The 26,159-nt window shown below is 39.6% G+C and overlaps 1 protein-coding gene across 1 annotated transcript in view; it reads right to left on the reverse strand.

Moving 5' to 3' along the window:
- Positions 1-26,159, reverse strand: part of ANKS1B (ankyrin repeat and sterile alpha motif domain containing 1B) — a 1,150,548-nt gene that overhangs the window by 301,291 nt on the left and 823,098 nt on the right. Inside the window, exon 17 of the mRNA XM_052640785.1 lies at positions 15,358-15,510. Within this exon, the coding sequence (XP_052496745.1) occupies positions 15,358-15,510 (153 nt within the window). The remainder of the gene's footprint in view (positions 1-15,357; positions 15,511-26,159) is intronic.

Consider the following 26,159-nt stretch of genomic DNA (forward strand, 5'->3'; position numbering starts at 1 on the left):
GTGGGTGCCTCTCCCAGGAGGCAAGGAAGTGAAGTTTGACTCTGACAGTCTTGCCTCCTGTGGCTCCTTTGGTATCTTGCTTTCCCACTCTCCCCTGGCAGAAATTCAATCAGTGAATACTGTTTAGCACCTACCTTGTACAGGGCCTTGGGGGTGGATATACAGTTGAGCCTTCCTAGGTCAGATTCTCAAGGAGCTTGGTGTCTAGCAGGGACGGGGGTGATGAGGATGAACCCAGATAAATATAGAGTTTGTTATAAAGGTTAAGTGTCTTGCCCCAGAGGAATTAACGAATCAGCACTTGAATTTGGTTCATCTAACTGAGTCCAGCCTCTCTTCACTTTGCCACTCACGTTTTACGAACTGAAAGCCTGAATCTCTGGAATAAAGCCTCAGGCGTGTACTTAGCAGCCATCCATTTGAAGGCGCCAGTTGAAGCCTTTCCATCGGTGATACTGTCCAAGAGCATAGCACTGGGGAAAGGAGACCTAAGGACAAAATCTTGAGCAAGATTGACATTTAATGGAGGGGAAGATGGAGGAGGAGGCACTAAAAGTCTGATTATTGTGACTGTTGCTGTTATTCTCTGCTCCTGTCTAGAGGAGTCAGCTACCTGAGGAATCATAGTGAATTTAAAAAGTATTTATTGCATTTCCACTTGGAACAAAGAGTCAGTGTGCAACAAATGTTTGAGCAAGGCATGACAATGATCTCTATTAGAGAAATACTTCCGTATTTAATTTTCTAAAATAATTTTGTTTGATGGTCAGTGCAACAATTTTAAACTTTTTATAGCTCCAATCATCTCATTATCATGGTGTGCTTATTGTTTAAGTTATTATGCTCTAGTTGTCAGAAGTTAGTTATCCACGAATTTTCCATACATTTACGCATGTGCACATGCTGAATTGCTTTTAGTCATGTCTTCTCTTTTTGACCCTACGGACTGTAGCCCGCCAGGCTCCTCTGTCTATGGGCTTCTCCAGGCAAGAATACTGGAGAGGGTTGCCATGCCCTTGTCTAGGGGATCTACCTGACTCAAGGATTAAACCCAAGTCTCTTGCATCTCCTGCATTTGCAGGTGGGTTCTTTACTACTAGCACCACCTGGGAAGCGCTACATACATTTAAGCCCTATCCAAATCTTTTTTTCCCCTCCATGGGCCCCCACAGTTTAGCACCACTATTCATTTCATATTTTCTGAGATGGTTTGGATTTCACATATTCTGATAGGAAACTTAGAAACAATGATAAGACCATCCATAATTCTAAAATACTCTCCTCTTTTTTCTATTTTTTTCTAATCAAAATTTCTGTTTTGTGGTGAATTGAATGAACTAATGGTCTTAATTTTTCATCCTGACTGGCATCCAAGGCATTTGCTATGTGCATTTTGGCTCATTGTACCAAGAGGTGAGATATATCCTCCCCTGTCAACTTTTGAGTTGGTCTTCTAGCTTCCTTTGGCCAAAAGTTGGCAGACATGAGGCAAGTGGAGGCCTGAAAACGTGCTTGCATGTTTGCATTTCCCTGTCTTTGCTATAGAATGTGTCTGGGAGAGCATATTAGAGGATGGTGCATGTGAAACAGAGCAGAGTGGCCCCAGTTGTCTCGTCTGAGACTGTCCCAGGTGAGTTGACTCTTATACCCTGGCAGGTCAGAGCCACCGGGCTGATGTATGGCAGCCAGCTGGAATCAGAAAAAATCTCCAGCTGAGTACAGCCTAAATTACTCACCATGGACTTGTGAGAGAACAAAATGCTTATTGCTTTAAGCAATTTCAGACTGTTGTATTGCTTTGCTGAGGCGATGGATAATGGTGGATCACACTTACCATAAATCTTAGAAACTTGGAAGCTGCCCTGCATTAAACAAAAATTGAGCACTTTCTGTATACAAAGCATTGTGCAAAACACTTTACTATATTACTTTATTTAATCCTGATAACACTATTATCTAGAAGATGAATAATGTTATTACACAAATTTTAGATGAAGGGAAACTGAAGCTTAGAGAAGGTTAAGTGATTTTAGACCTTGTGCCTTTACCTTTGATGCTTGTCATTTATTCTACTGGTTTCTCCATTTCAGGTTTTCTCCTGCCCACCTCTGACCCCTCCTAATTAGGAAAAGACCCTATGTTTCAATTTGGAATAAAAAGATCACTTTTTATACTAGTTCTCCTTAGTACTACTCTTCTTACACACAGTAGATGTCCCTCTTCTCCAGTAGTCTGGAAGTTCTTTTGCAGGTAAGGATTGTAAAATGCATATTATGTGTTACAGCTACTATGAGGTAGAATTTTTAGAAGGTAATGATCTTATTCAAGTCTTAAGAAATCTAATTATTCCTCCCAAAACAGTTTATAAAAAAATAAGAAAGATTCTACAAGAGAATACATTATGTTTTATGCTAAATACACACACACACACACACACACACACACACACACACACACACACATTTAAAAGGGCACTGTTATCCCAAGTCAATTTAATTGATCGAATGCACAGTAGAGGGTTTTTCTCATTTTGTTAAACTGCTTTAGGTATATGGTACTTGAACTTGGTGTTCAGCTGATGTTTATAAAAATAAAACTCTTCTGGTTCATGTTTTAGTATACTAATATTAGAAACAGGAATTGATATAAACCTGGCACTGAATAATTTGTTTTGCAGTTAGTTTTTGCATTCAAGAAATTGCTTTATTTTATAAAAAAAAAAGAGGAATGCATAGTACAAAAGAAAATATGGGCCTGAGCAGAAACAGTAAGAGAGGTTTTTATTTATCTTGAATATGAAAACAGGTAACAGTCAAATATTTAAGACTAAACTATTTTTCCTGAACTGCTGCTAGTTATATTAATAGTAATGTGTGTGTGTTAGTCGCTCAGTCATGTCCAACTCTTTGTGACCCCATGGACTGTAGCCCACCAGGCTGCTTTGTCTGTGATATTCTCCAGGCAAGAATACTGGAGTGGGTTGCCATTTCCTTCTCTAATATTGGACCTCAATTTCTCATCTGTTGAGTGTTGAAAGCTTTGAATATTTTTATATTGCATGTAATTTTGAAAGTACTTAATTTTAGGTATATATTAATTTATTTTTCCTAAAAGTACTAAACATTCTAGTAAAAATTTGGATGAAAGTTCTCTGTATTTACCTATTTGTGTAAACGCGTGTAAACATACTTTTCATTGTAGTGAGAATCACTTGAATTTGATCTGATCTGATAAACTGAGTCAATGTTTGAGATTTGTTAAAAAATTTGGAATATACTTCCTGCATTTCCAAAAGTGATATATATGATTTTCTAATAGTAGTAAAACTAAATTCTTTCAGACTATTTGAAAAAACTGTTTTAGATTTAGTCACTGCCCTGTACTTTAGGTATGCTGCCACCAGGTGGCGGTAGGGTGCCAGACACACGGTCTGTACAGTAAGGAATTTAGATCTTTCACAGCTCTTTGCTTGAGTTCGAAAATAATTTGATACCACAGATATCCAATTTAACATAATACACATCCTTAGTAAAATGGCTAAACTTAAATTCTAAATCAACCTTAAACATCGTTAAGGCAGATATAAATACTAAGCTACAAAATCCATTATTTTTATAATGGATAGATTCTAATATTAATCTTGTATACTTTCTTTAGTGATAAATTAACCTTTATGATTTTCTCTGAGTATTTATATTTATTATCAATCTCTTCCATGGCAGCTTGTATGTCAGACTTCAAAATTCTAAATAATTTTCTTCTAACAGAGGGACCTCTTTGACTTTCCTTTCATCTCAGAAGGTAGAGGCGTATCTTTTCAGTATGATCTCAGATCTTCTCCCACAGAAGACTCAGAGCACTCCATCAGGATAGCATGAAAAGTGTTGTATTTGTCTTGTATAGAGGACTTTTTCCTCTTTTATTTTCTACACTGTAGAATAATTCATTACTATATTCCTCCTCTCAAAGCTTCCAGAAGCATAGAGCCAGTTTACAGTATTTACTGATTTAACTGCAACGCAGATGAGTCTCCTTAGCAACAGGCTCTGCCCTAAATATCTCCAGAAAAGACTTAAAGAAACAAAATTCCTCATGTCATGCTAAAAATCAGAGCAAATGCAAACTACAAAATTAACTGACTTTATTATAATTAGTGATACTATAACTGGAAGTGGAGCCATTTCAATGTAAAGGGGATACTGAGCCACTTCAAAACACTGTCAGAAATGCCCCCTCTTATGGATTATCGAGCTGAAACTTTGGGACAGATTCTAGAAGGGTTTAAAATGATGGATGATCAACTGAGAATGAGCACATGTCTAACCTCTGAGCCACTATCCTGCTCTGCCCTCTGTTGTTTGTTTCAAGAATAAAAAGAACTGGGTGGCTGAGAGTCAAGGACCAATACTATGTAGTTGGAGGAGAAAAGGCAATAGCAATTCCATATCTAAGCATAGTCAGAAAGGAAAAAAAAAAAAAAAGGAAGTTGGGAGGGGAAAGGCTCTCTGCAGCTTTATCCTGAATGCTTTTACACAAAGCTGAGAGTCATTTCTCTCACATGCACCCACTCCAGGGGTGGAAATATTCTATGCAGCACTAAGCAGTGCTGGGAGGCTGAGAGGCTAAGGCAGACAGAAGGGGTTGGAGTTGGAAGTTGGGGAAGAGAGAGGTTGAACAGTGATTTCTAGAGGCCAGAGTCTGCACAATAAACAAGCTGGCTCTCGATGTTATAACTCTGGTGAATACTGAGAGCGAAAAGCAAATGGCAGCTAAGCTGTGAAAGCATGCTCTGAGGAAGCTGGCCAGCTCCCAGCCTAATGCTGGGAGAGTGATCTGGGGGAGAGAGAAAGCAAAAAATAGAGGCAAAGAAAAATAGAATAGGGAGAGAAGAGAAAGCAATGGATAATAAAAAGCTCTTGTGTGATTTGAGTCTCACAGGAAACCTATGAAGTCAGTGGAGCAGATATTATTACCTTCTATTTAAAGAGGAGAAACTGAGGCCAAGAGTTGACAAGTGACTTTTTTGTAAGGTCACATACTGAGTGGTGGATATAGGATTCAAAGTCAAGTGACCTGGTTCTAAAATAAACATAAAAGGAGAGAGGGTGCATTTGAAGCATGGACACATACCATCTGTCCTACCATTTACTTTATAAACAGTAAGTAAAATTTTCACATAACCAAGGCTGAGCCTTTTAAGGGTCAAACTGAAACAATTTTAGCCACTATTGAAAAGCACTTCTGAAAGGTATTGTATTTGGCCTTGCTTCCTTTGAATACTGACTGTAATTTTCCCTCTTCTTGGTATGTGGGTTATAATGATGAAAATTGGCTCTATATTTATGGACTCCCACTTCAGTGACACCCTCAGGTTCTAAGGAGGCACACAGGTTTTTACTGCTGTCATGCCTAATACATTCACGGCTAGAAATAGCTGTGGCGCAGAATGGGCTGACTCAGCTCCTACTTCCCTCTCAGTCAGCTCTTCCGTCTTGAGTGTGTGGGCTTCCGGCCCCTGCCTGCTCCTCTGATCATGTCATTCTCTTGACTAAAATCCTGTTAATGGCTCCCCACTTACTACAGTGCTTTTCAACCCAGGCTGCAGATTAAAATCACTTGGGGGAACTTTTAAAAAACTCTTGATGCCCAGATGCTACCACCAAAGATTTTGACTCAGTTGTTTAAGTATGGGCCCCTAGCCTACAGGGACTTGGAGAAGGCAATGGCACCCCACTCCAGTGCTCTTGCCTGGAAAATCCCATGGACAGGGGAGCCTGGTGGGCTGCAGTCCATGGGGTCGCTAAGAGTCGGACACAGCTGAGCGACTTCCCTTTCACTTTTCACTTTCATGCATTGGAGAAGGAAATGGCAACCCACTCCAGTGTTCTTGCCTGGAGAATCCCAGGGATGGGGGAGCCTGGTGGGTTGCCGTCTATGGGGTCGCACAGAGTCAGACAAGACTGAAGCAACTTAGCAGCAGCAGCTACAGGGGCTAATGTAAGTCGCATGGATTTGGGTTTCTGGACTAACAGGGATAAGCCCTAAACTTATCTTAGTTTACCATCTTAAGAGAATTCTCAGGCCATTATGCAGGGAAGAGGAAGTCAGAGAGCCTGGAAGACTCTGAATTGAGAAGATGGAGGTGAGAGTCTAGGGAGACTAAAGTGGCTAGACTTTTCTCTATAGAGTACCAGAGAGGAAAGAATGCTGATCAGCACACGCATATAAGGAAACTATCTGAAGCCAGGTATAGAAAGAAAGACCAGAAAGTATTAGTGGGCATAGTACTTAGAGCTCATACAGGGTTGGTAGTAGTTTGAGCTATTCAGGCTGGGAAACCTGGAAGTTCACAGGGCAGTGTTAGACTACTCAGAAGCATCTTGCCTCAGTAGTGCAGAAGCACAGGTCACAAATTAAATGATGCTCTAGTTTTTGCCTAACAAATCTTAAAAGCAAGACCTGAAAGGATCAAAGTATATCCAAAGGTCTCCTCTGTGTCTGAGAACAGAGCCCATGAATATTTACAGGAATACAAAAATAGCCATAACCAGCACCCAACAAGGTAGAATTCATAATGTCTGGCATGCAATAAAAGTTACTGGGCATGGCAAGAACACTGAGGAGAAAAATCAATCAGGTGAAACCAACCCCAAACTGACACAGATGTTAGAATTAGAAGACAAGGGCAAGACTTCCCTGGCGATCCAGTGGCTGAGCATCCACCTGCCAATGCAGGGGACATGTGTTCAATCCCTGGTCTGGGAGGATTCCACGTGCCACAGGGCAGCTAAGCCCACACACCACGACTACTGCCACGTGCAGCAGGGCGACTAAGCCCACGCACCACGACTACTGCCACATGCCGCAGGGCGACTAAGCCCACGCACCACGATTACCGAAGCCCTCACACCTTAGGGTCCATGCTCTGCAGCAAGAGAAGCCACTACAGTGAGAAGCCCGCACATCACAACTAGAGAGTGGCCCTGCTTGCCTCAGCTAAAGAAAGCCTGTGCGCAGCCACAGAGACCCAACACAGGCAAAAATAAGTAAAGAAAAAGGTACTAATTAAAAAAAGACAAGGGCACTAAAAAAGTTACTATAACCACATTCATTATGTTCAACAAGTTAGAGAAAAGATTGAGGATGTTAAATAGAGACTTGGAAAAAAAAAGACTGATATCTAACTTCTGGAGATGAACACTATAATCTCTGAGATTTAAAGTACACTGCATATTACTAATGGCAGATTAGAGATCACAAGAAGATAAATGAACTTAAAGACACAGCAATAGAAACTATCCAAATAAATCCCAGAGAGAAAGAATACTAAAAAAATAAAAAGTACTGGTGAAGTGAAGTGGAAGTTGCTCAGTCATGTCTGACTGTTTGTGATCCCATGGGCTATACCAGAATACTGGAGCAGGTAGCCTTTCCCTTCTTCAGGGGTCTTCCCAACCCAGGGATCGAACCCAGGTCTTCCACATTGCAGGCAGATTCTTTACCATCTGAGCCACAAGGGAAGCCCAAGAATACTGGAGTGGGTAGCCTATCCCTTGTCCAGCGGATGTTCCTGACCCAGGAATTGAACCGGGGTCTCCTGCACTACGGGCAGATTCTTTACCAACTGAGCTATCAGGAAAGCCCAAGTATCGGTGAGTTGTGGCCTAATTTTAAATAGCCCAACATACATGTGATAGAAGTTTCCAAAGAAGAGAGGCAGTCAGACAGAAAACAATATTTTAAGAAATAATGACCATAATGCAGTCGCTATGAAAACAATTTAGAGGTTCCTCAAAAATTTAAAAACAGGGTTAATCATATGATCCAACAATCCTACTTTTAGGTATATATCCAAAAGAATTGAAAAGAGGATTTCAGGGGGTTATTTCCACACTGATGTTCATTGCACTGTTGTCCACAATGGCCAAGGAGTGGAAGGAAACTAAATGTCTATCAACGGATGAAAGGCTAAAGAAAACATGGCATATACACGTTTAGTCTAAAAAGAAGAACACCCTGTGATACGCCATAACACAGGTAAACTTTGAGGACACTATGATAAGAGAAATAAGCCAGTTACAAAAGGACAAACACTGCATGATTCCACTTGCATGAGGTATCTAAAATAGTCCAACTCTTAAAGAGTAGAATGATGGTTTCCAGGGGTTAGAGGAAGGAGGATAGGACAGTTGTTGTTCAATGGAGATAGAGTTTCAGTTTTGCAGGATGAAAAAGTTTTGGAGATCTGTTGCACAGCAATGTGTATATACTCAGCACTACTATACTCTACACTTAAAAATGGTTACCATGGCAAAGTTTATACGCTGTTGACCACAATAAAAAAAGTGATTGTGATAATAGTTGCATAACTCAGTAAATATCCTAAAAAGGATTAAATTGGATACTGTAAATAGGCAAATTGTATGATATTTGAATTACACAGAAAGAAAGCTATAAAAACAAGCTGGGGATATTTCACAACAATGGTAGAGAATGAACATCCTACATTCCTACAACTGTAGGAACAGCCCTACAGCTACATGCAGTGTAACTAAATGAAAGAAGCCCCAAGTAAGGACGCACTGCATAGAAACAAGCAAATGGCTCCGCTGTTAGAAATATGGATGGTAGTTGCTTTGGGGGTCATGGAAAGACTAGTGACTAGAAGGGGCCATGAGGTGCCTCTTGGATGCTGGTGATTTTCCACTTCTTGTACTGGGTGCTAGCTACGTGTATGTGCTCTTTTTTGTGAAAATTCATTCAGCTGACATTTCTATATAGATTTTTGTGTGTCTGTTTAACCTCTATAAAAAATGTTTTGAAAAATGGAAGGGAAAAAGTATACGACATTCACAGGAAGTAATTAAACAAACAAACAAAAAGTAATGACCAGAAATTTTCCAAAGTTGATGAAAACTATAGACCTCATATCTAAGAAGTTCAAAAAACTTTATACACAAGAAATTGAAGAAAACCACACCAAGGCACCTCATGATCAAGTTGTTTAAAACCAGTGATAAAGAGAAAACCATTAAGTGCAGCCATAGGGCTAAAAGACACATTATATACAGAGAAATAACAACAACAAAACCAAAAAGGAAAGAATAGCAGCAGATTTCCTATCAGAAATAATGCAGAAGAGACAACGGTGGATCAGCGTTTCTAAAGTACTGTTAACTCTAGAATTCTATCCCCAGCAAAAATGTCTTTCAAAACTAACGGCAAAATAAAGTCTTTCTACCAGTGGCCCCACACTATGGAAATGTTTAAGACCTTCAGGTAGAAAGAAAATGACAGCAGATGCAAATAGGTTTATATACAAGGGCATGAAGAGCAGGGATGGCTCCGTGGATGTGTGACCTGTGTAGCACAAGGATCTGTGCTTCAAAGGTATCTCTGCTTGGCTAAATATCCTTCCACTGTTGCCTTACATTTAAAAATAATTTTTGCATGAGACCCCATATTTTCATATTTCACTGGAGCCTTCAACAATGAAGAATTAATAAGGGTCCTGGTGAAGAATACTGTAGCCCATGGGAACGGGGTGAAAGGCTGGTTTAGATCTGGGTAGGATCCTCAGCATGGAATGTGGAAGGGTGGTGGTGGCTTCTTCAGAGGAAATTGGAAATGCTTCTATTTTAATCAGGAGAAGAGTGAATGAAATCAATGTGGGGAAAAATGAAGTCCATTTCTTAATGTAGAAATGTCTAGATGCTCAGAACATGATTTTCATTTTTGTATAGAGATGGGTCATTAATGGCTGTAATCAGAGGGTTTCAGTTATTCATGAAATCAATTTGTTGCTGTGTCTAGACTGTCTCTTCAGTGCCAAATGCCTTACTTTCTTTTTTAAAAAAAGTTAATTAATTTATTTATTTTACTTTACAATATTGTATTGGTTTTGCCATACATTGACTTGAATCCACCAAGAGTGTACATGTGTTCCCTATCCCTTGTTTACTTTCATTTGTGTGTGTCTGTGGTGTGTTTTCCAAGATCAACACTCAATAATGCTTATTCCATAATATTAACCCTGAGGCCCTAAAAGATAGCAAATTATCTTTAATCCAAAAGAAAAGCTATATTCCTTCCAAAGAAGTATTAGTGTTTAAGCACATTTTATTGTGATATACCTTTATCTCAGTTTAGGTCAAGTCTCCAAAGTTGAGAGCAGCATGATAGGTGCAGATATGCAAAACGTGCTGAAAGAGAGTGGAATCAATAATACTAGCCTTAGCCCATCAGCCTTCAGGCCATATAGGAAAAGGGCTAAAAATCACCTGAAAGTGAGTATTTATTTGGAAGAGGATTGTTCATTTCATATAAGGAAGGGAGAAGGGTGCTTTTCCCAAAACTCGGGCCAGGCTTCCAGAGAATATATTGAAGAGCTTGCAATTTATTTTATTTTTCAAAGCCTTTATTGAATCTGTTACAATATAACTTCTGTTTTATGTTTTGGTATTTTGGCCATGAGGCACTGGGACCTCAACTGGGACCTTGTCTGAAGAAGTCTGAAGCCCAGAGATTGTGTCTAGTTGTCCTGAAGGCTTGTAAAGAGCTAGCTGTACTGACTATGAGTGTAAATTAAATGCTTAAATCCATAGATAATTTATAAAGTTTGCTCTACAGTTGAATACTCATATCTAGTTATTTAGTTAAAGCCTTCAGCTTTGATTAAAGTTGTTAACATTTGAAGTGTTGACTGATGTAGCCTCCCTGGTGTGGAAATATGAACATTTCTCTCATTTATTAATGTCCTATAGTGAAAGCATAACCTTTTACTTAAAATAATTGTTTTGGAAATGGAATTATAATATTCTTCTCCTCATTCCTCCCCTGCAGTTTGTGAATTTTGTGATTATTCTTCTTGGTTGGGAGTATAAGCAATCATTTGCATTTATCCAACACACACACACACACACACACACACACACACACACACACACACTCATACTTACACAGACAATGCAGAAAAACTTTAGGAAGTAAATTTAATTGCAGTTATAGTAATGAGAATAGAGCAGAGAGGAGTGTGACTTTATAATTCTGATCATAAAATAAAAACATCAAAGCAAGTAATGAGTCTAAATTTAATGTTGAGAGGACTATGTTTCTGTAGCATTTAAAGCAAATAAAGTCAAGCTATTAAAGACTGAACACAAAATTAGAATGTTAACTTTGCAAATTTCTTAGTCTATCTCCAAGTGATTAGATTATCACAAAATTTCCCTAGGAAGGTAGAAATTGAATCAACAACACTGCAAAAGAAAAAACAAAACAGAAATTTGACAGCCCTAAGCAAAAGTGATGTAAATATAGTTTCAGTAGCTATTAGGCGAGAAGTAAATGATCTGCTAATCAATTTACTGTTACAGAAATAAGTCCAAATGATTTTCATGGGACGCATATGGGTATTGCTACCTTAATTATTTTATTTGCTTCTACCCAAAGGTATTTAAAACACAGCCAACTGCTGGAGTTGGATTTTTAAAGCTATTCTTATGCTTATGAACAGAGATTTAAGACTGCACTGAAGCCTGAATTTTATCTTGTTCTTTCAGTGAGCATTTTTTTTTCATTATCAACATTGTAGAAGATTATAAGTCTGGACTAGAATTATTTCCTTGGTAAAAAGTGAGACATAAAACTAATGGGGAGAAATTACTAATAAGTTCTACATTGATATTCACAAATGAATAAATTGGATCTTATTAATGTGCTTCATCTGATCAAAATCCCTTAAGTAGGTGCACAGTGATAAAAGATGAACATTGTTTTTCATAACTGCAATACTTTTTTGTTGTTGTTTAGGAAATGGATGATTTTGTGGAGATTTTACAATCATCCATACATATTTCAGGCAGAAAATATTTAGCCTTTTTACTTAAAATTTCCGCAAAGGCGGAGCTGTTGAGATTTTTACATAGCAGTGGAAACTGTTATGTAAACTTGGTAATAGTATATGGAAGACCTGAGTAAACTTTTGAGTGAAAAAACCCCCAAATCATGTACTTACACACTGCTAACTAGTTTGTAATTCTAACAAGCCTTTGGAGAGGACTATAATTCAGGTTAGAGGTTCGCCCAGCTACCATCTGCAGAGGGACCAGTTTGCCTGACAATCTCTCTCAACATTGTCATACAACATAAAATATCAATACAAAAGTGAAAATAATATTAATGATGTTATTAATGGTCATGGCACACACAGAGGTAAAACAGAGCTATTGATGAAATATCAGCTTCTGAATCCGAAGCATAGATTAGAGATGGTAAAAACAATTATTGGCAAAGACTTCATTTTCTAGGTCTAGATACAGCATGGGCCTATAAAACTGGCAATACCTAATGTCTTAGTTTATGCTCGATTTCCACTGCTGACAATGCTGCTACTAAGATATGAGATTTCCACTACTCTCCCCTATGCCTATACTTTGGGTAACTTTGTGACTAAAATCTTTATTAGGTTAGTTCCAATAACTTTTTTTTTTCCCCCAAAGGCATTAATGTGATCCACCAAGAAAAAGATCTTGGGGGATTTTTTGAAAGATCACAATTTCAAATATATTTGCACTTTTCAAGTCACAACATTGTGTAGCTTTCCTTTTCTCATGAACATACTTTGAATAAATTTATAAATATACTGAGAAAGTATTACTAGTTGTCTAATATCAAGTACAATATAATGTACTTGAGGGTTAGTCCCTATGATTTAATGATGCTGAAGTTGTTTGTAATCACATCAACAGTCAGCTTTCTCACTCTTTGTTCTCCTCCCCTCTCAGCAGCCCTCTACGTCAAAGACAGCCCGCATGTTGCACTTCTCTCTCCATTCTACAGAGAACAGCACTTACTGAAGCCACTGGGGTTCTTTAAGACTGGCCACTCATTACAAAGCTTCGGGATGCAACTTTCCTAAAAAGCTTTGCTCTTAACCAAAGTGACTACACATTACTTTGGGGCTACAAAAGGATAGATTATGGATACTTAATACAGAATTACTGGGTCCATATGTTATATACGAGATTATCTTATATTTGAATACCTTCCCTGACTAGTTGGAATAAATAAAAGTCTTGAGTTTGAGACCAGTAGAAAGCGTTATAAGCCAGAAGGTACACATTATGCCTATCTCTCATTTTAAAACCCAACAGCCCTAACCATCAAATAAAGCACACTTGCAGCAGCTCTAAAGGGCATAAAAATTTTGTTCTCTGATTTCCAGGTCTAAATGTACAGGTGGTTTTTCTCCATAATAAGTGTATTTATAGAATTAAATGACTTGCAAAGCCTCCTCATCAAGACTGTGAACTTGTCCATACAAATGTCACAAACTTTACATTCTATCAGTCACTGTAAGGAAAATATACTGGGTTGGTGTTAGATGCAGATGTTGTACTCCAGGCCCAAGGAATTTGGCCTCAAGATCTAAAGCATAGTGACCATGTTTTCTGATTCTGATACAATGCTTGCGACAGGCACTTCTCCCTAGATTGGAGTCAGACTGTATTACAGCAAGTGTACCTATGGGGATAATGCTTAAAGAGTCAGTATGGGTGGAAAAGGTTATTGTTCTGTCCCATTTCAAGAGTGGTTAGCCCTGTGGGTGGTGGTTTAACACCCTGAGCCCTGGCATTAAACATGAGGCCTTGTGGCATCACTGCCCTGCAGTCACTGCAGGCGTCCACAAGGTCTGGCCACAGTGACTGAATGGGAAATCCTCTGCTAGGACACAGAGCACTGGGGAGAATGTGGGTCCAAGCCTACACGTTAACTGTTAGCCCCAGTACTTGACTTCTGAGAGACATATAGTCTTGTTTTAACGATCCTTGCTTCAATGAAAACATTTGATAATAGAGTTCTATTGGAATCTATTCTTTTTCAGAGGGATTATTTCTAATATTAGTTAGGTGAGTGACTCATCAGCTATCTGTAATAAGTATTCATTCTTCAGTGGGAAGTGATATTATTCAGAAGATGCTACGTAGATATATTTATCATTGACAAGAAAGCGACTTAACTGGAAGCATGTTTGTTTGATCTATGGAAGAGCCCCCTTTACTAAATGGCTAAGAGTAGCCACGAGTGTTGAGTTCTCAGTGGAGAACTGAAGTCTTCTTGATGCGACTGAAAAGCAAAGCAGTCTCAGTTGCTTCCACTGCCACACAGACTAGCAACAAAATTAATCAGAAGCTTTTAGTCAGAAAGTGAGTTCCTTCTGAAATAATGAAAGCTTTTGTGAAAGGATAAGAACAGAAAGCTAAGGGTAGTTGATGGCACATTAGAAGAAGGAGCCAAGAATTTGTCCATTTAAAGTGATTTTTAAATTAAAGAACAGTTTTTTATAGATGTTCCAGAAAAGATATTAAAGATAGACTTTTAAAAGCAAAGAATAATTGTTACTACTAATTAACCATCATTTAAAATAATTAATGACATTCAGTGTAAGAGACTGGACTTTTGGAGAAAAAAATGTCATAAAGAGTAGAAGAGAGTGCTATTGAGCCAGCAGAAGTTATTTGCTTTGTCTTTCGTTTTGTGAATGCTTTTTTCAGTTATAAGAATATAAAACTTAAATCTAAGAAATTCTCGAAAAGATTAAATAATTTCTCACTTTTGAAATGTTCATGATGCCAAATAAAATATAAAACCATGATGATTATGCTATCTTTTCAACTCTTTCATGCCTTTATACCATTAGAAATAAAATAGCAGTAAAAACAAAATGAGAAAACTATCAGTATCAAAATCAGTTAAACAGATTTAGTTGATCTCTTTGTGCTCAAATACATGGCAACATTTGTTGGCCATTTTTTACAGAAAATCTATGCCAAGTGTATGAGTAAAACAAACAATTTAAAATTAGTTATAAGCCTTGGAAAATAAAATGTTGACATTACAGCAGCTTATATAATAACAAAAAGCAGCCTCTTCAAGTATATGGTTTACATATGCAGTTAAGGAATAGAGACAAGGAAACATAACAGAGATAGAAAACTAAAAATGATGACTTTAATCTTAAAAAATGAATAAGAGCAAAGAATAGAATGGGCGCTGATTTGTTATCATGTCCATATCCTAAAGTGACAAAATTTCTTAAAATGGAAATCCCAAAGCTGCTTGGGAGGTTTCCTGAAATAATGTGAAACACCCTGAGAGTCCTCTTAGTCCCCCACTCCAAAACTTCAAAAGATAATGACTGTGGAGCTTGACTAGAATCAAGAGAGACATATATTCAAAACAGAAGGCATAGCCATAAATCCTTGTTGGATGCCCAGCTATGCAGAAAGAAACAATTACCCACCTATGGTAAGAATCATCAAGGGTTGATAAGGTGTCGTTAAGAGATCAACTTACGTTAATAAGTTCAACCTCCCAGATTTTTTTCAACAGGTCCATCGACGTGTAGCCATTAATTAGAAAGGCTTTGGTGTAGTCACCTAGTTCAATGGAATCCAGCCACTCAGCCACAGACGTGGGATGGTAGCCATCATGGCCAATGGGTCTCATCTGTAATTAGAAAAACACATCAGGATTAATTTAAGCTGTTTACTTTGTGTTCCAACGACAGAATGCATATTGGAAATTTATCTGATATGAAGCAACAGATCTTTCTGGATAAGAAAACCCAAAATACTTGAGGCACAATTCTAAATCATTAATAATTTCACGCTGAATTAGTTTTCAAAAATGCACCCAGAAATTTCCAATTTAGCTGCTAAATCAGTTCCATATTTGAGAGATCTAAATATGTCAAACTTCTGTTGTAGACATTATTGGCATTCTGTTGGATGGAATTTAAAATGATGTCAGTCGAGCAGTTTTAAATTCAGTCCTGAAGGCACAGGGAACTGCACTCCCAAAACGTAGATGATAATTCTCATATGCACAACATCAAAGCATGTGAAAATACTGCATGACTCAAACACCCAAAGAAATTCATGCTTATGCAAGACATGTATTGTAGGTAGTGCAAACATGCTGGAGAAACATACTGCTGTGGTAAGCCAGTAAAGAAGAGGCTTTTGAGTGTTTAAAGACCATGTGTTCTGCAGACTCTACAGTATGTTAGACATGAATAGAGAACTCGCTGGCAGACAGATTCCTATTTTTTTTTGTCAGCTATATACAGATTTTTTTTTTTACTTTTTTAGGAGAACAAAGAAATGTGACAGCAACATAATGTTTCTGAGTTTAAATTGGAGTGTGAAAGTAATTTTAAGCACGAGAAACTTCTGGCTTTAAAATTTTGTATGGATTATTCTAGTCTTTTGGCTTTTATTTGAAATTTTAGTTGAATTTGCAGTTCTTGGTTTTTTAAGTAAGTCACTTCTGACTTGTGCTGCTTTGCTTGCCACACCTTAATCGGATACTTCAGTTATTAAGGACAGCCAGCACCTCATCAACTTGATGTGGTCCTTCAGTGAAATTCAGGATGGGAACGGCAGAACTAGGCAAAATGCAATATAGATTTTCCTCTTCCTTTAGATTCAAGGAGATAAATATTAATGGAAATCTATAGGATTCTGATTTGCAAGCAGAGAAAAGATTAGTCTGAGCATCAGGGATTCAGATTTTAATCTCAAACATGTTAGGCTTTCTGTCACTCTGCAGTGTCCTCATTTTTCAAATTTTCCTCATTCCTTTTCTTTTGGAGGGAGGTGCAGTGTTTATTAGGGATCAACATTTGTGAAAGAAGGAATGAAGTAGGACTGGGCAGAAGAGGGGTCAAAGTATGATGGAGCTTGATGAAGCGTCTGTGAACCCACTGGAGCTCTGGCACAGTTCGAGCTATTAGAGTGTCCTGGACATGGCAGATAGGAACGGGCCCTGGGGCCCCACCTCTCTGTTAGTGGATGTGGCTGCCCTGGGAGGAGATGCTCTGGGGTGGGCTCTCTGCCATGCAGGCAGACCCTGGAGACGCTGACAGCTGGAGGCTGCCTGGTGACCACTCTCCCCGAAGCCTGGCAGGTCCTTACCTGAAGGGAGATACAGGTCGTACATGGCCATGTCTTCCAGAATAGCAAGGGCCTCGATTCACCAAAGGCTAACTTGTTACTACATTTGCTTTTTGCCTTTCACTCTATACCTACTCACTCATTCACATGCACACAACATCTGTCTTTTAAATTTTAGATGAGTTATTGGAAAGACATATCTCCTGAACCATTTGCAGACATCATGAAACTTTATCCCTGACACTTGATCGGCATGTCCCGAGAACAAGGACGTTCTCCAACATAGTCACAGTATCATCACCCCCAAGAAATCTAACATTGACAAAATGATGTTACCTAACATATAGTTAGTATTAGCATTCCCCCAAAGTACCCAAAATGTCCTGTGTAGCTGTTTTGTTTTTTCTTAGACATGATCAAAGGTCAAGGCAATTATATTTTCAAGTACTTCTACCTTTCTTTCTCTTTTCTTCTTCTGGGATTATATTTACTCCTTCATTTTTAAGTTCTGTTTTCTCCTTTTCTCTTTCCTATTGTTCCACTCCCTAGTCTGTTTTCCATTTCAAGGTTTAAATGTCCTCTGTCTTGACATTACCATGTAATTCATTATTTGCATTGGGGTCTAAACTGCATGAGATTTTTATATTTCACTTTTACATTGCCTGACTCATTTTAGCTACTCATCAGATGTTTGTTCACATAACACTTAACTCAGGGTTTATTATACAGTAGTTACAAATGTAAATGACAACTCAGGATTTGCAAAATGAAGTTTACCAGCAGTTGCACATAACTGAATGTTATCTATGTGTAACTATGTGTAATTGGTGACTAGGACCCAAAAGCAGAGGCTCAAAGGTATTAAATACTTTCACATTCTACAGAGAATTAAAAAAATACCGGGGCTAGAGGCATTTTCCAGGACTTATTAGGAGGTGGCTGAACCAACTCTGCTACCCTGAATAATCACCCCAGCCTCAGGAAACTCCCTGGCTGTCCCAGTTAATACAAGGAAATAAATAGAAAAAAGGGAAGAAGGAATGGAGAGAGAATCATTAGGTTTGAAATTAATAGCTTGCCAGGGAGGTCTCTCTTTTAGCCATCTGAGAAGGTGACCACACCAGCTGTGACACTGGGTACAAACTTAGAGCATCTAGATGCATCAAGCTGGGGTAGAGGCATATGTCCCACACCAGAGAACTGTGCAGTAGGGTCCTCATAGGTCACCCCAGGTATTCACACACCATTCCTTTGAGAGAACACCCAGTGGCCACCTGCCGCACAGAGGTTGTTAATGGTCAGCAGTAGTCAAAGAGCAATGATGGGAAAACCACCAGGGCTCTGCAAAGCAAACCCAATTAACTATAAAGAAGTATGCCTTCCCCCAAGTCTCTCCTTCTTTAGCATTAGGGAATTTAGAGTCAGAAAACAGAGAGGTACCAGTCCCTTGGGGGAAGACTAAATTGGGGTGGGGTTTGGGGAAGAAAATAAAACTGGAGGCTTCAATGGATAGGAACTGAATTTTTAATATTTTATATAACTGTAAAACTATTGGATGTACATGATGTGAGATTGGATGTATGGATGTGAGAGTTGGGCTATAAAGAAAGCTGAGCGCTGAATAATTAATGCTTTTGAACCGTGGTGTTGGAGAAGACTCTTCAGAGTCCCTTGAACTGCAAAGAGATCCAGCCAGTCCATCCTAAAGGAAATCAGTCCTGAATATTCATTGGAAGGACTGATGCTGAAGCTGAAACTGCAATACTTTGACCACCTGATGCAAAGAACTGACTCATCTGAAAAGATCCTGATGCTGGGAAAGATTGAAGGTGGGAGGAGAAGGGAACGACAGAGGATGAGATGGTTGGATGGCATCACTGACTCAATGGATGTGAGTTTGAGTAAACTCTGGGAGTTGGTGTTGGACAGGGAGGCCTGGTGTGCTGCAGTCCATGGGGTCGCAGAGTCAGACATGACTGAGTGCCTGAACAGAACTGAACTGAAAGCTATCGTATATATCTGAGATAACATTAAAAATAGTAGAGAGAGAATCAACTGAGCTTGATCGAAGGCAAGACTGGAAAAAAAAAGTCCCATCAGTTTCTGTAAACTGCTCAGAAATCTGGTTACTCCTATGAGACAAGTTCTCCTGACCAACCTTAAGGAGGCAATGTGCAATGTAATGTGAAGTCGCTTAGTCGTGCCCGACTCTTTGCGACCCCATGGACTGTAACCTACCAGGCTCTTTTGTCCATGGGATTTTCCAGGCAAGAGTACTGGAGTGGGTTGCCATTTCCTTCTCCAGGGGATCTTCCCGACCCAGCGATCAAACCCGGCTCTCCCGCATTGCAGGCAGACGTGAGGGGGAGGGAAACAGTTGGTGGAAAGATGAGAGGTGGGGTAGGGCCACAGAGCAAGTGTGAAGAGGACCTGGGAATGAGTACATTGATGTGTACAGGGGCAGCATTCATTCAGTCGCTCACTCGTTAAACATTTAGCCCACGCCTACTCTGATGAATGTTGTAGAAGAGCAGGACACAAAACAAGTTATAGTCTCTCCCTCATAGAAATTATAACCCTATTTAAAAATATGCAAGCAGATGACCAATAAATTATGAAGGCTCTGCACACCTGAAGAAAGGAAGCTATTAGTGCTGAAAGAAGTTACAAAATTAACTTGACACATATTTAATGATATGCAGAATGGTTACTGTCTGCACAATAATTTCCTTCAAAGCAATTCTTCCATCTGTTCCTTCACTTCTGTTCTTCCTGCCACTACTCTGTTTAGGTTCTTGTTGGTGCTCACAAAAACTAATGCAATAGTCTTTCACTTGGCCTCCCACCTTTTTGATCCAGCTTATACTATGATGCAATGGCACCCCACTCCAGTACTCTTGCCTGGAAAATCCCATGGATGGAGGAGCCTGGTAGGCTGCAGTCCATGGGGTCACGAAGAGTTGCACATGACTGAGCGACTTCACTTTCATGCATTGGAGAAGGAAATGCCAATCCACTCCAGCGTTCCTGCCTAGAGAATCCCAGGGACGGGGGAGCCTGGTCGGCTGCCGTCTATGGGGTCGTGATGCTACATCAGTCTCCAGGTTCTTAAGTCAACCCTTGCACAAAATTCTATAGAAGCTCCTTCTTGATAAAAGCCCAAATGTCCTTTTCCAGCATTCTAGGACAACTGAGACCAAGTACAAAGTTATCTTTTCAACCTCATCTCACACTATTCTGCTGTATGTAAACTAACACATGTAATTAAACACATCAGTTTGTCTAAACAGTATGCTAAATTGCTAGCCATTCCATGAACATGAACTGTGTGTGCAAGACACATTCATGTCTTTGCAAATATCATTTTCCATGCTTGGAATGATTTCTTCCTTTATTTCTGCAGTGTTTCTCTAGGACTGGCTTCTTGAGCTCTAAGATACAAATTTCCAACTGTTTGCAAATTATCTCATATAGATGTCCTATAGTATCACCAACCCAAGAAAAATGTGTTTCTTTTGGCTCACAAGTGCCCTCCCTCTGCATTCCCCAACTAAGTTAATGGGGAGCATCACACCATATGCAGTCTCGTGTGCGGCACTCCACAGGGTCGCAGAGTCGGACACGACTGGGTGACTGGGCAACAGCACACCATCACCCAAGTGGAGGCTTAGGAGTCATCTGACTTTCTCTTTTCCACTTTACCTCTTATCTAATTAGGCCAACAAGTCTTCTGCATTTGATTTACAAAGGGGTCTTTCAATTCAATTATCTTCTTCCAAAATGAACTTTGGAATGTGACAACAGTATCTACTGTAGTATTGTGAGGGTCATAAGACACAAGGTATGCATACTGCCTAGTGCAGTTTTGAATATATGTCTTCAGTAACTTAGTTTCCTTCCCTCCTTAGTGCCCTAAACTAGGCCCATGCTTATTTCGAAACTGTATATGTTGAGTCTTTTGGCTGCTAATCTTTTCAACTTCCAATCAAAATTCTTCTTTCCTCTTTCACTGCTTCCTTTTCTTTTCTACCTTGTTTTAGGAAGAGTTTATGCCTGCTAACCTCTTTATACTCCCCCTTTCCACAGCTGACAGTTACTTTTTAAAAATATATCTAACAAGGTCCCTCAAGTTGATTGAATCATTTCCAATTCTCTGCTTTTTTCCTGGATGAGAATGATACCTCTGTGCCCCTTGTCAAGGAACCTGCATTGAATCCTGCCATAGCTGGAGTTACTCCTCCATCTCATTGATGTTGGCTGTGTACTTTCCTGGCGTGAAACAGGTAGAAGTATCAGTGTGGCAGTCTCTAGATGAGGCCTCTGCACTCCTGTGATCCAATTTCCTTTTGTGTTCCTATACTCTATTATAAGAAAAACAAGTGCTGAGTAGTTACACAGCTGCTAGCCCTATGAGAAAGATGAAGACTTGTGGAGCAAACCTAAATCTAGGCTGAAGCTTGGGGTCTACCCTAGCTCTCTGGAGCTTGGGTGAGTCCACCTGAAGTTGGCTGAATCATGAGGAAGAAAAAAATACATATATTTTGTTGCTATAAACCACTGATATTTTGACATAGAGGGGAACATGGACTAATAAAGTCACTGTTTATTTCAAAACTCTTGGTGTTTGTATTAGTCTGGGTTCTCCAGAGAGACAGGATCAATAGGCTGTGTATATACACACGCACGAGTCTGAAATCTGGCAAGTGTCAAATCTGCAGGGCAGGCTAGAGACTCAGGGAAGAATTTGCAGCTCAAACCTGAAGGCAGCCTGGAGTAGAATTCTTTGACTTCTTTGGGGGACCTCAGTGTTTTTCTCTGATTGGATAAAGTTCATCCACATTAAAGGGTAATCTGCTTTACTCAAAGTCTACTGATTTAAATGCTAATTTCACCTAAAAAAATACCTTCAGAGTGACACCTAGACTGGTGTTTGACCAAATATCTGGGTACTGTGGCCTAACCAAGTCAACATATAAAATATTTCAAACTCTTTAATTTATGAATTCACTGGCAAATGTGTCTACACGAGACTGAGAGAGACTTGGGAAGCTAAATTAACGTCAGCATCCTATCCAAGCTGTGTGACTCTCATCTAGTAAACATCAGTGTACTGTATTTTCACTAATCCTAAACTAAGTAATTCTTTATTTTATGAGTATGATTGTTGGGGCATAATCTACTGTATTTCTAGTATGTTTCTACACTTTTGCTCACACCATTTCCTCTGTCAGGAATACTATTTTCTCCCTGTTCTCTGTTGAAATTCTATCCATTCTTAAAGGATCCTGTTCAAATGCTGCCTCTTTTATGATGCCTTCTCCAATGCTATCCTTACTCCCAAGTCAAAACTAATCATACCTTCTACCAGGTTTCTGTAGTAATTTGCATAAAATTCTATTATAGCTCTATTAAAGTTTGGTTTCTGTTATAGTTAGAGAGGTGAGTATCTGTCTTAGTTAGACTGTCAACCTCCTGGTAAAGAAGCAAGGTCTTAGCCACTTTTGGAGTCTCTCCTGTGCCCAGCAGAGCATCTTACATATGGCAGTCATTTGCTAAAGGTTTACTAAAATGCCTTTTCCTTCTCCAGGGGATCTTCCTGACCGAGGGATTGAACCTGGGCCTCCTGCATTGCAGGCAGATTCTTTACCAACTGAATCACTAGGGAAGTCCAATTTAATGAACATGCGAAGACAAAAGGGCAAATTAATTTTAGCGGCATGGCATCCATTTGTGGGGGAGATGTGTACTTTGTACTACGTATTATACAAATGAAGGTTCCTTTTATGGCCTAACTTAATGTTTACGAGTATCCAAAACGACTAAACACCCAGGACCAGCTCTAGAGAGTAGGCTGTAGTATGCTGTGTGGGATTCCCAGGTGGTGCAGTGGTAAAGAATCTGCCTGCCAGTGCAGGAGATGCCAGAGACACAGGCCCGACCCCTGGGTCTGGAAGATCCCCTGGAGTAGGAAATGGCATTCCACTCCAGAATTCTTGCCTGGGAAATCCCATGGGCAGAGGAGCTTGGCGGGCTATAGTCCAGGGGGCACAAAGAGTTGGACATGACTGAGCACACACAGCACATGCCATATTGCAAAATGCACTGGGCTTTGTTTCTGTAGCTGGCAGTCTTGACTATACCGTTATTAGCTGAATAACCATGGGCAAGGTACTTCACCTCTAGGCTTCAGTGTTCTCATCTGGGGAATAAAGGTGTTAGATCAAGAATCTCAAAGTTCCCTTTTAGTTCCTAAATCTTACAACTCTATAATTTGTATATTAGTATCAAATTAGTGTCATATTTATTTAACCAGTAAAGAGGAAAGAAACCTAAAGGCAGAAGAAAAAAAATGCAGTACAAGATGGGACATGGATAGAGGAGCCTGGCGGGCTACAGTTCATGGGGTTGCAAAGAGTGACTAACACTTTCAGTTTCATAGGACATTTAGGCTAGAGTCAGATGTCATCCACACTTTTTTCTTGAGTGCGTCCACAAGGAGCACAGTGACTGCTTTCTCAGATTAGCAGTGGTGATACTCTTTTCTCAGCAGGCTCATCTGGCAGGACAAGGCTAGACAGAGACAGCTTGAGGGGCTGCCTGGCCTGCCGTACTGTGAGCATGAATGGGCATCAGGCACAGTGTGTAATCTGAGAGGCAGAGTAGTGAGCAGGCATGATAACAGGTTCGCAACAAGGCAATACTATTCAACTAGTTGTTTCCCAAAGTCTGGGGAAAACCTAAGCTGGAATAGCAATCAGAGACAGCAGGGAAGAAAGCTCGTCTCAGGAAAATGAGGATATCTTGGTACATTTCATCAAAGATCTTCCTTGTTGCTCATGATGTCTTGTTGATTCTCTGCAAAATGGGCATTGACTGTCCTCCAGGAGCCTCTTAAAGCAAACTTGGCCTCGGAGGGAACACACTGCTAACATCACAGGCCACACAGCAGGCAGAGATCACTGACCCTAGGACAGTGCTCTGCAGTGTCCTGGGGCTTCAAGGGGGCCATTATAAGACAGCTAACCAGCTGAGGTTCTAAAACTGCCTGGTCTACTTCAGTTGAATAACTCATATTTTAAGTGTCTTACACAGGTAAGAAGAAAGAAAGCTTAAAAAAGAAATATTTGAAAACCACTGACCTAAAAGGTTTTTGTAAGATCATATGATCACTATAGCTTTATTTTCTCTTAATATGTTAGTTTTATTTGAAGTATTCTGGGCTTGTCACATATGCATGGACATACATATATATTTATTGTCTGTCATCCTTTCTGCCTGAGACCAGCTTTGTCTGTTCAGACAAGGATAATACCTTATAAACTGATAGAGCCACAAGATGAAAAATATAAAAGAGGAAGGCAACAAAAATAGGAAAAGGAAATAAAAATAAGAGAAAATGGAATTACATTGAAATCTATTTGGGATTAAATTAAAAAAAATAGTTCTCAATTCAACAAGTTATGAAGCTGGCATTATGGCACTGGCATGGTAATTAGATCAAGAGAATAAGGAACCTAAAAAATTCAATACCAAATTTGGCAGATATTTTTATGTCTGAAAGTATTACAAAATTGAGACAGAGCCCCATTGTTGTCCATCAAAAACTATTCTGTCTTCTTCCACAGTAATGGGGCTTCAATTAGGCTAATATCTACTTAACTAGATATGTGATACACTAGCTTTTCTTCTGGTTGTTTCTATGAGAATACATTTGAGCCTATGGGATGCCACTGAAAGTGTTAATGTAACTTCCAGATCACCTTTAACCTAAAAGATTCTTTGCTCTAGAGTTTCCTTTTTTTTGGTGGGTGGGTGGAGGGTCTTTTCTCAAGCTAAAACATCTGTGTTGACAGCCTAGTTTTGGTCCCTTGGGCAAAACAATACTACAGAGTTTGGGAAATGTTCCTCACATCTTAATGTACACAAGAATCATATGGGAGACCTTAACCTTCAGGTTCTAAGTCAACAGGTTGAAGGGAGACTGAGATTCTGCATGTCTAACAAGCTCCCTGGCAATGCTGACATTGTCAGTCTGTGGACCACACTTTAAATAGCAGTACTTTAGAGGATGATAGAACAACAGATGGAAGGTCCTGGGTCCGGGGTCCTTCCAGAATTGCATAGAGCAAAGTCAACATACAAACCTGGACGGCTCACTGTCAGACTATTACAGGGGAGAAGTAGGCATTCTATTCTTTAAACCACAAGGAGGTCTCTAATTCAGTGCCTTAGCCTTTAATAAAAACAGAATTAAAAATTAAATGAGGTAACTTCATGAAGAACATTTAAAGGAAGCCTGTACTTCCATTTGACAGTACACTGCACTGTCTTTTATTTTGTGAAGCCATAAGTTTCCATATCTGTTGCCATTAAAAGAAACTCCACTTCTTTTAACTGCCTTTGTTGGCATCTTTCTGTCAATCACACCACCATCCCTTGGTGACAACAATGCAAGGGATAATAGGTGGAAAAATGTAGGAAAATTCAAGTTTCTAGCTCTGATACTTGGTGGTATTACCAGCTGAGAAAGAAAAGAAAATAGAAGAAAGTGACATGAATAATTTTGAGACGTGAGAATTTAAAGATGTTGGGGAATAGCAGTGTTAAGTTTGGGGGAGAAGTCTGAGGAGACCTGTAGCCTTGAGCAGCAGCACAGACTGCTGTATGATCTTGAGTAAACTCTTCAACCTTTCTAAGCATCCATTTTCTGATAAGTATTATGAGAGATAAAAAAGAATGCCTACCTCTGAGGGTTGCCATAAATGTTCAACAGTGTAATGCAAGTAGTGTTTAGTTCAGTGTTCAGCACAAAGAAGCTCTGGATAAATCTTAGTTATTTCCCCACAAGTGGAAGCTGAAGCCCTGCGTGGATGGGACTGAAGAGTGTGTGTGATATGAAAGGCAGCGGCCTGAGGACAGACCAACATTTCCAAAGTAAAGGATGAGGATTCTACTCAGGAGGCTGAAGAAAGAAGAGAGAAGAGAAGCAGAGCTGCATGGAGGCCGTGGGCTGCAGTGCCGGGATGTGCAGAGAGGTCTGCTGAGAGGAGGAGCGAGAAACGGTCACGGGGTCTGGCATCCTGCTGAGAAGAGCCCAGAAGCTAGGCTGTGCTGGGTTGTGATGTAAGTCAGAGATGAGGACACAGAAAGTGCAATCTATCTGATTCTTTTGAGGAGTTTGTATGGGAAGAGAAGGTGGGA

Source organism: Budorcas taxicolor, chromosome 5 (assembly GCF_023091745.1).
Source record: "Budorcas taxicolor isolate Tak-1 chromosome 5, Takin1.1, whole genome shotgun sequence".
Lineage (NCBI taxonomy): Eukaryota > Metazoa > Chordata > Mammalia > Artiodactyla > Bovidae > Budorcas > Budorcas taxicolor.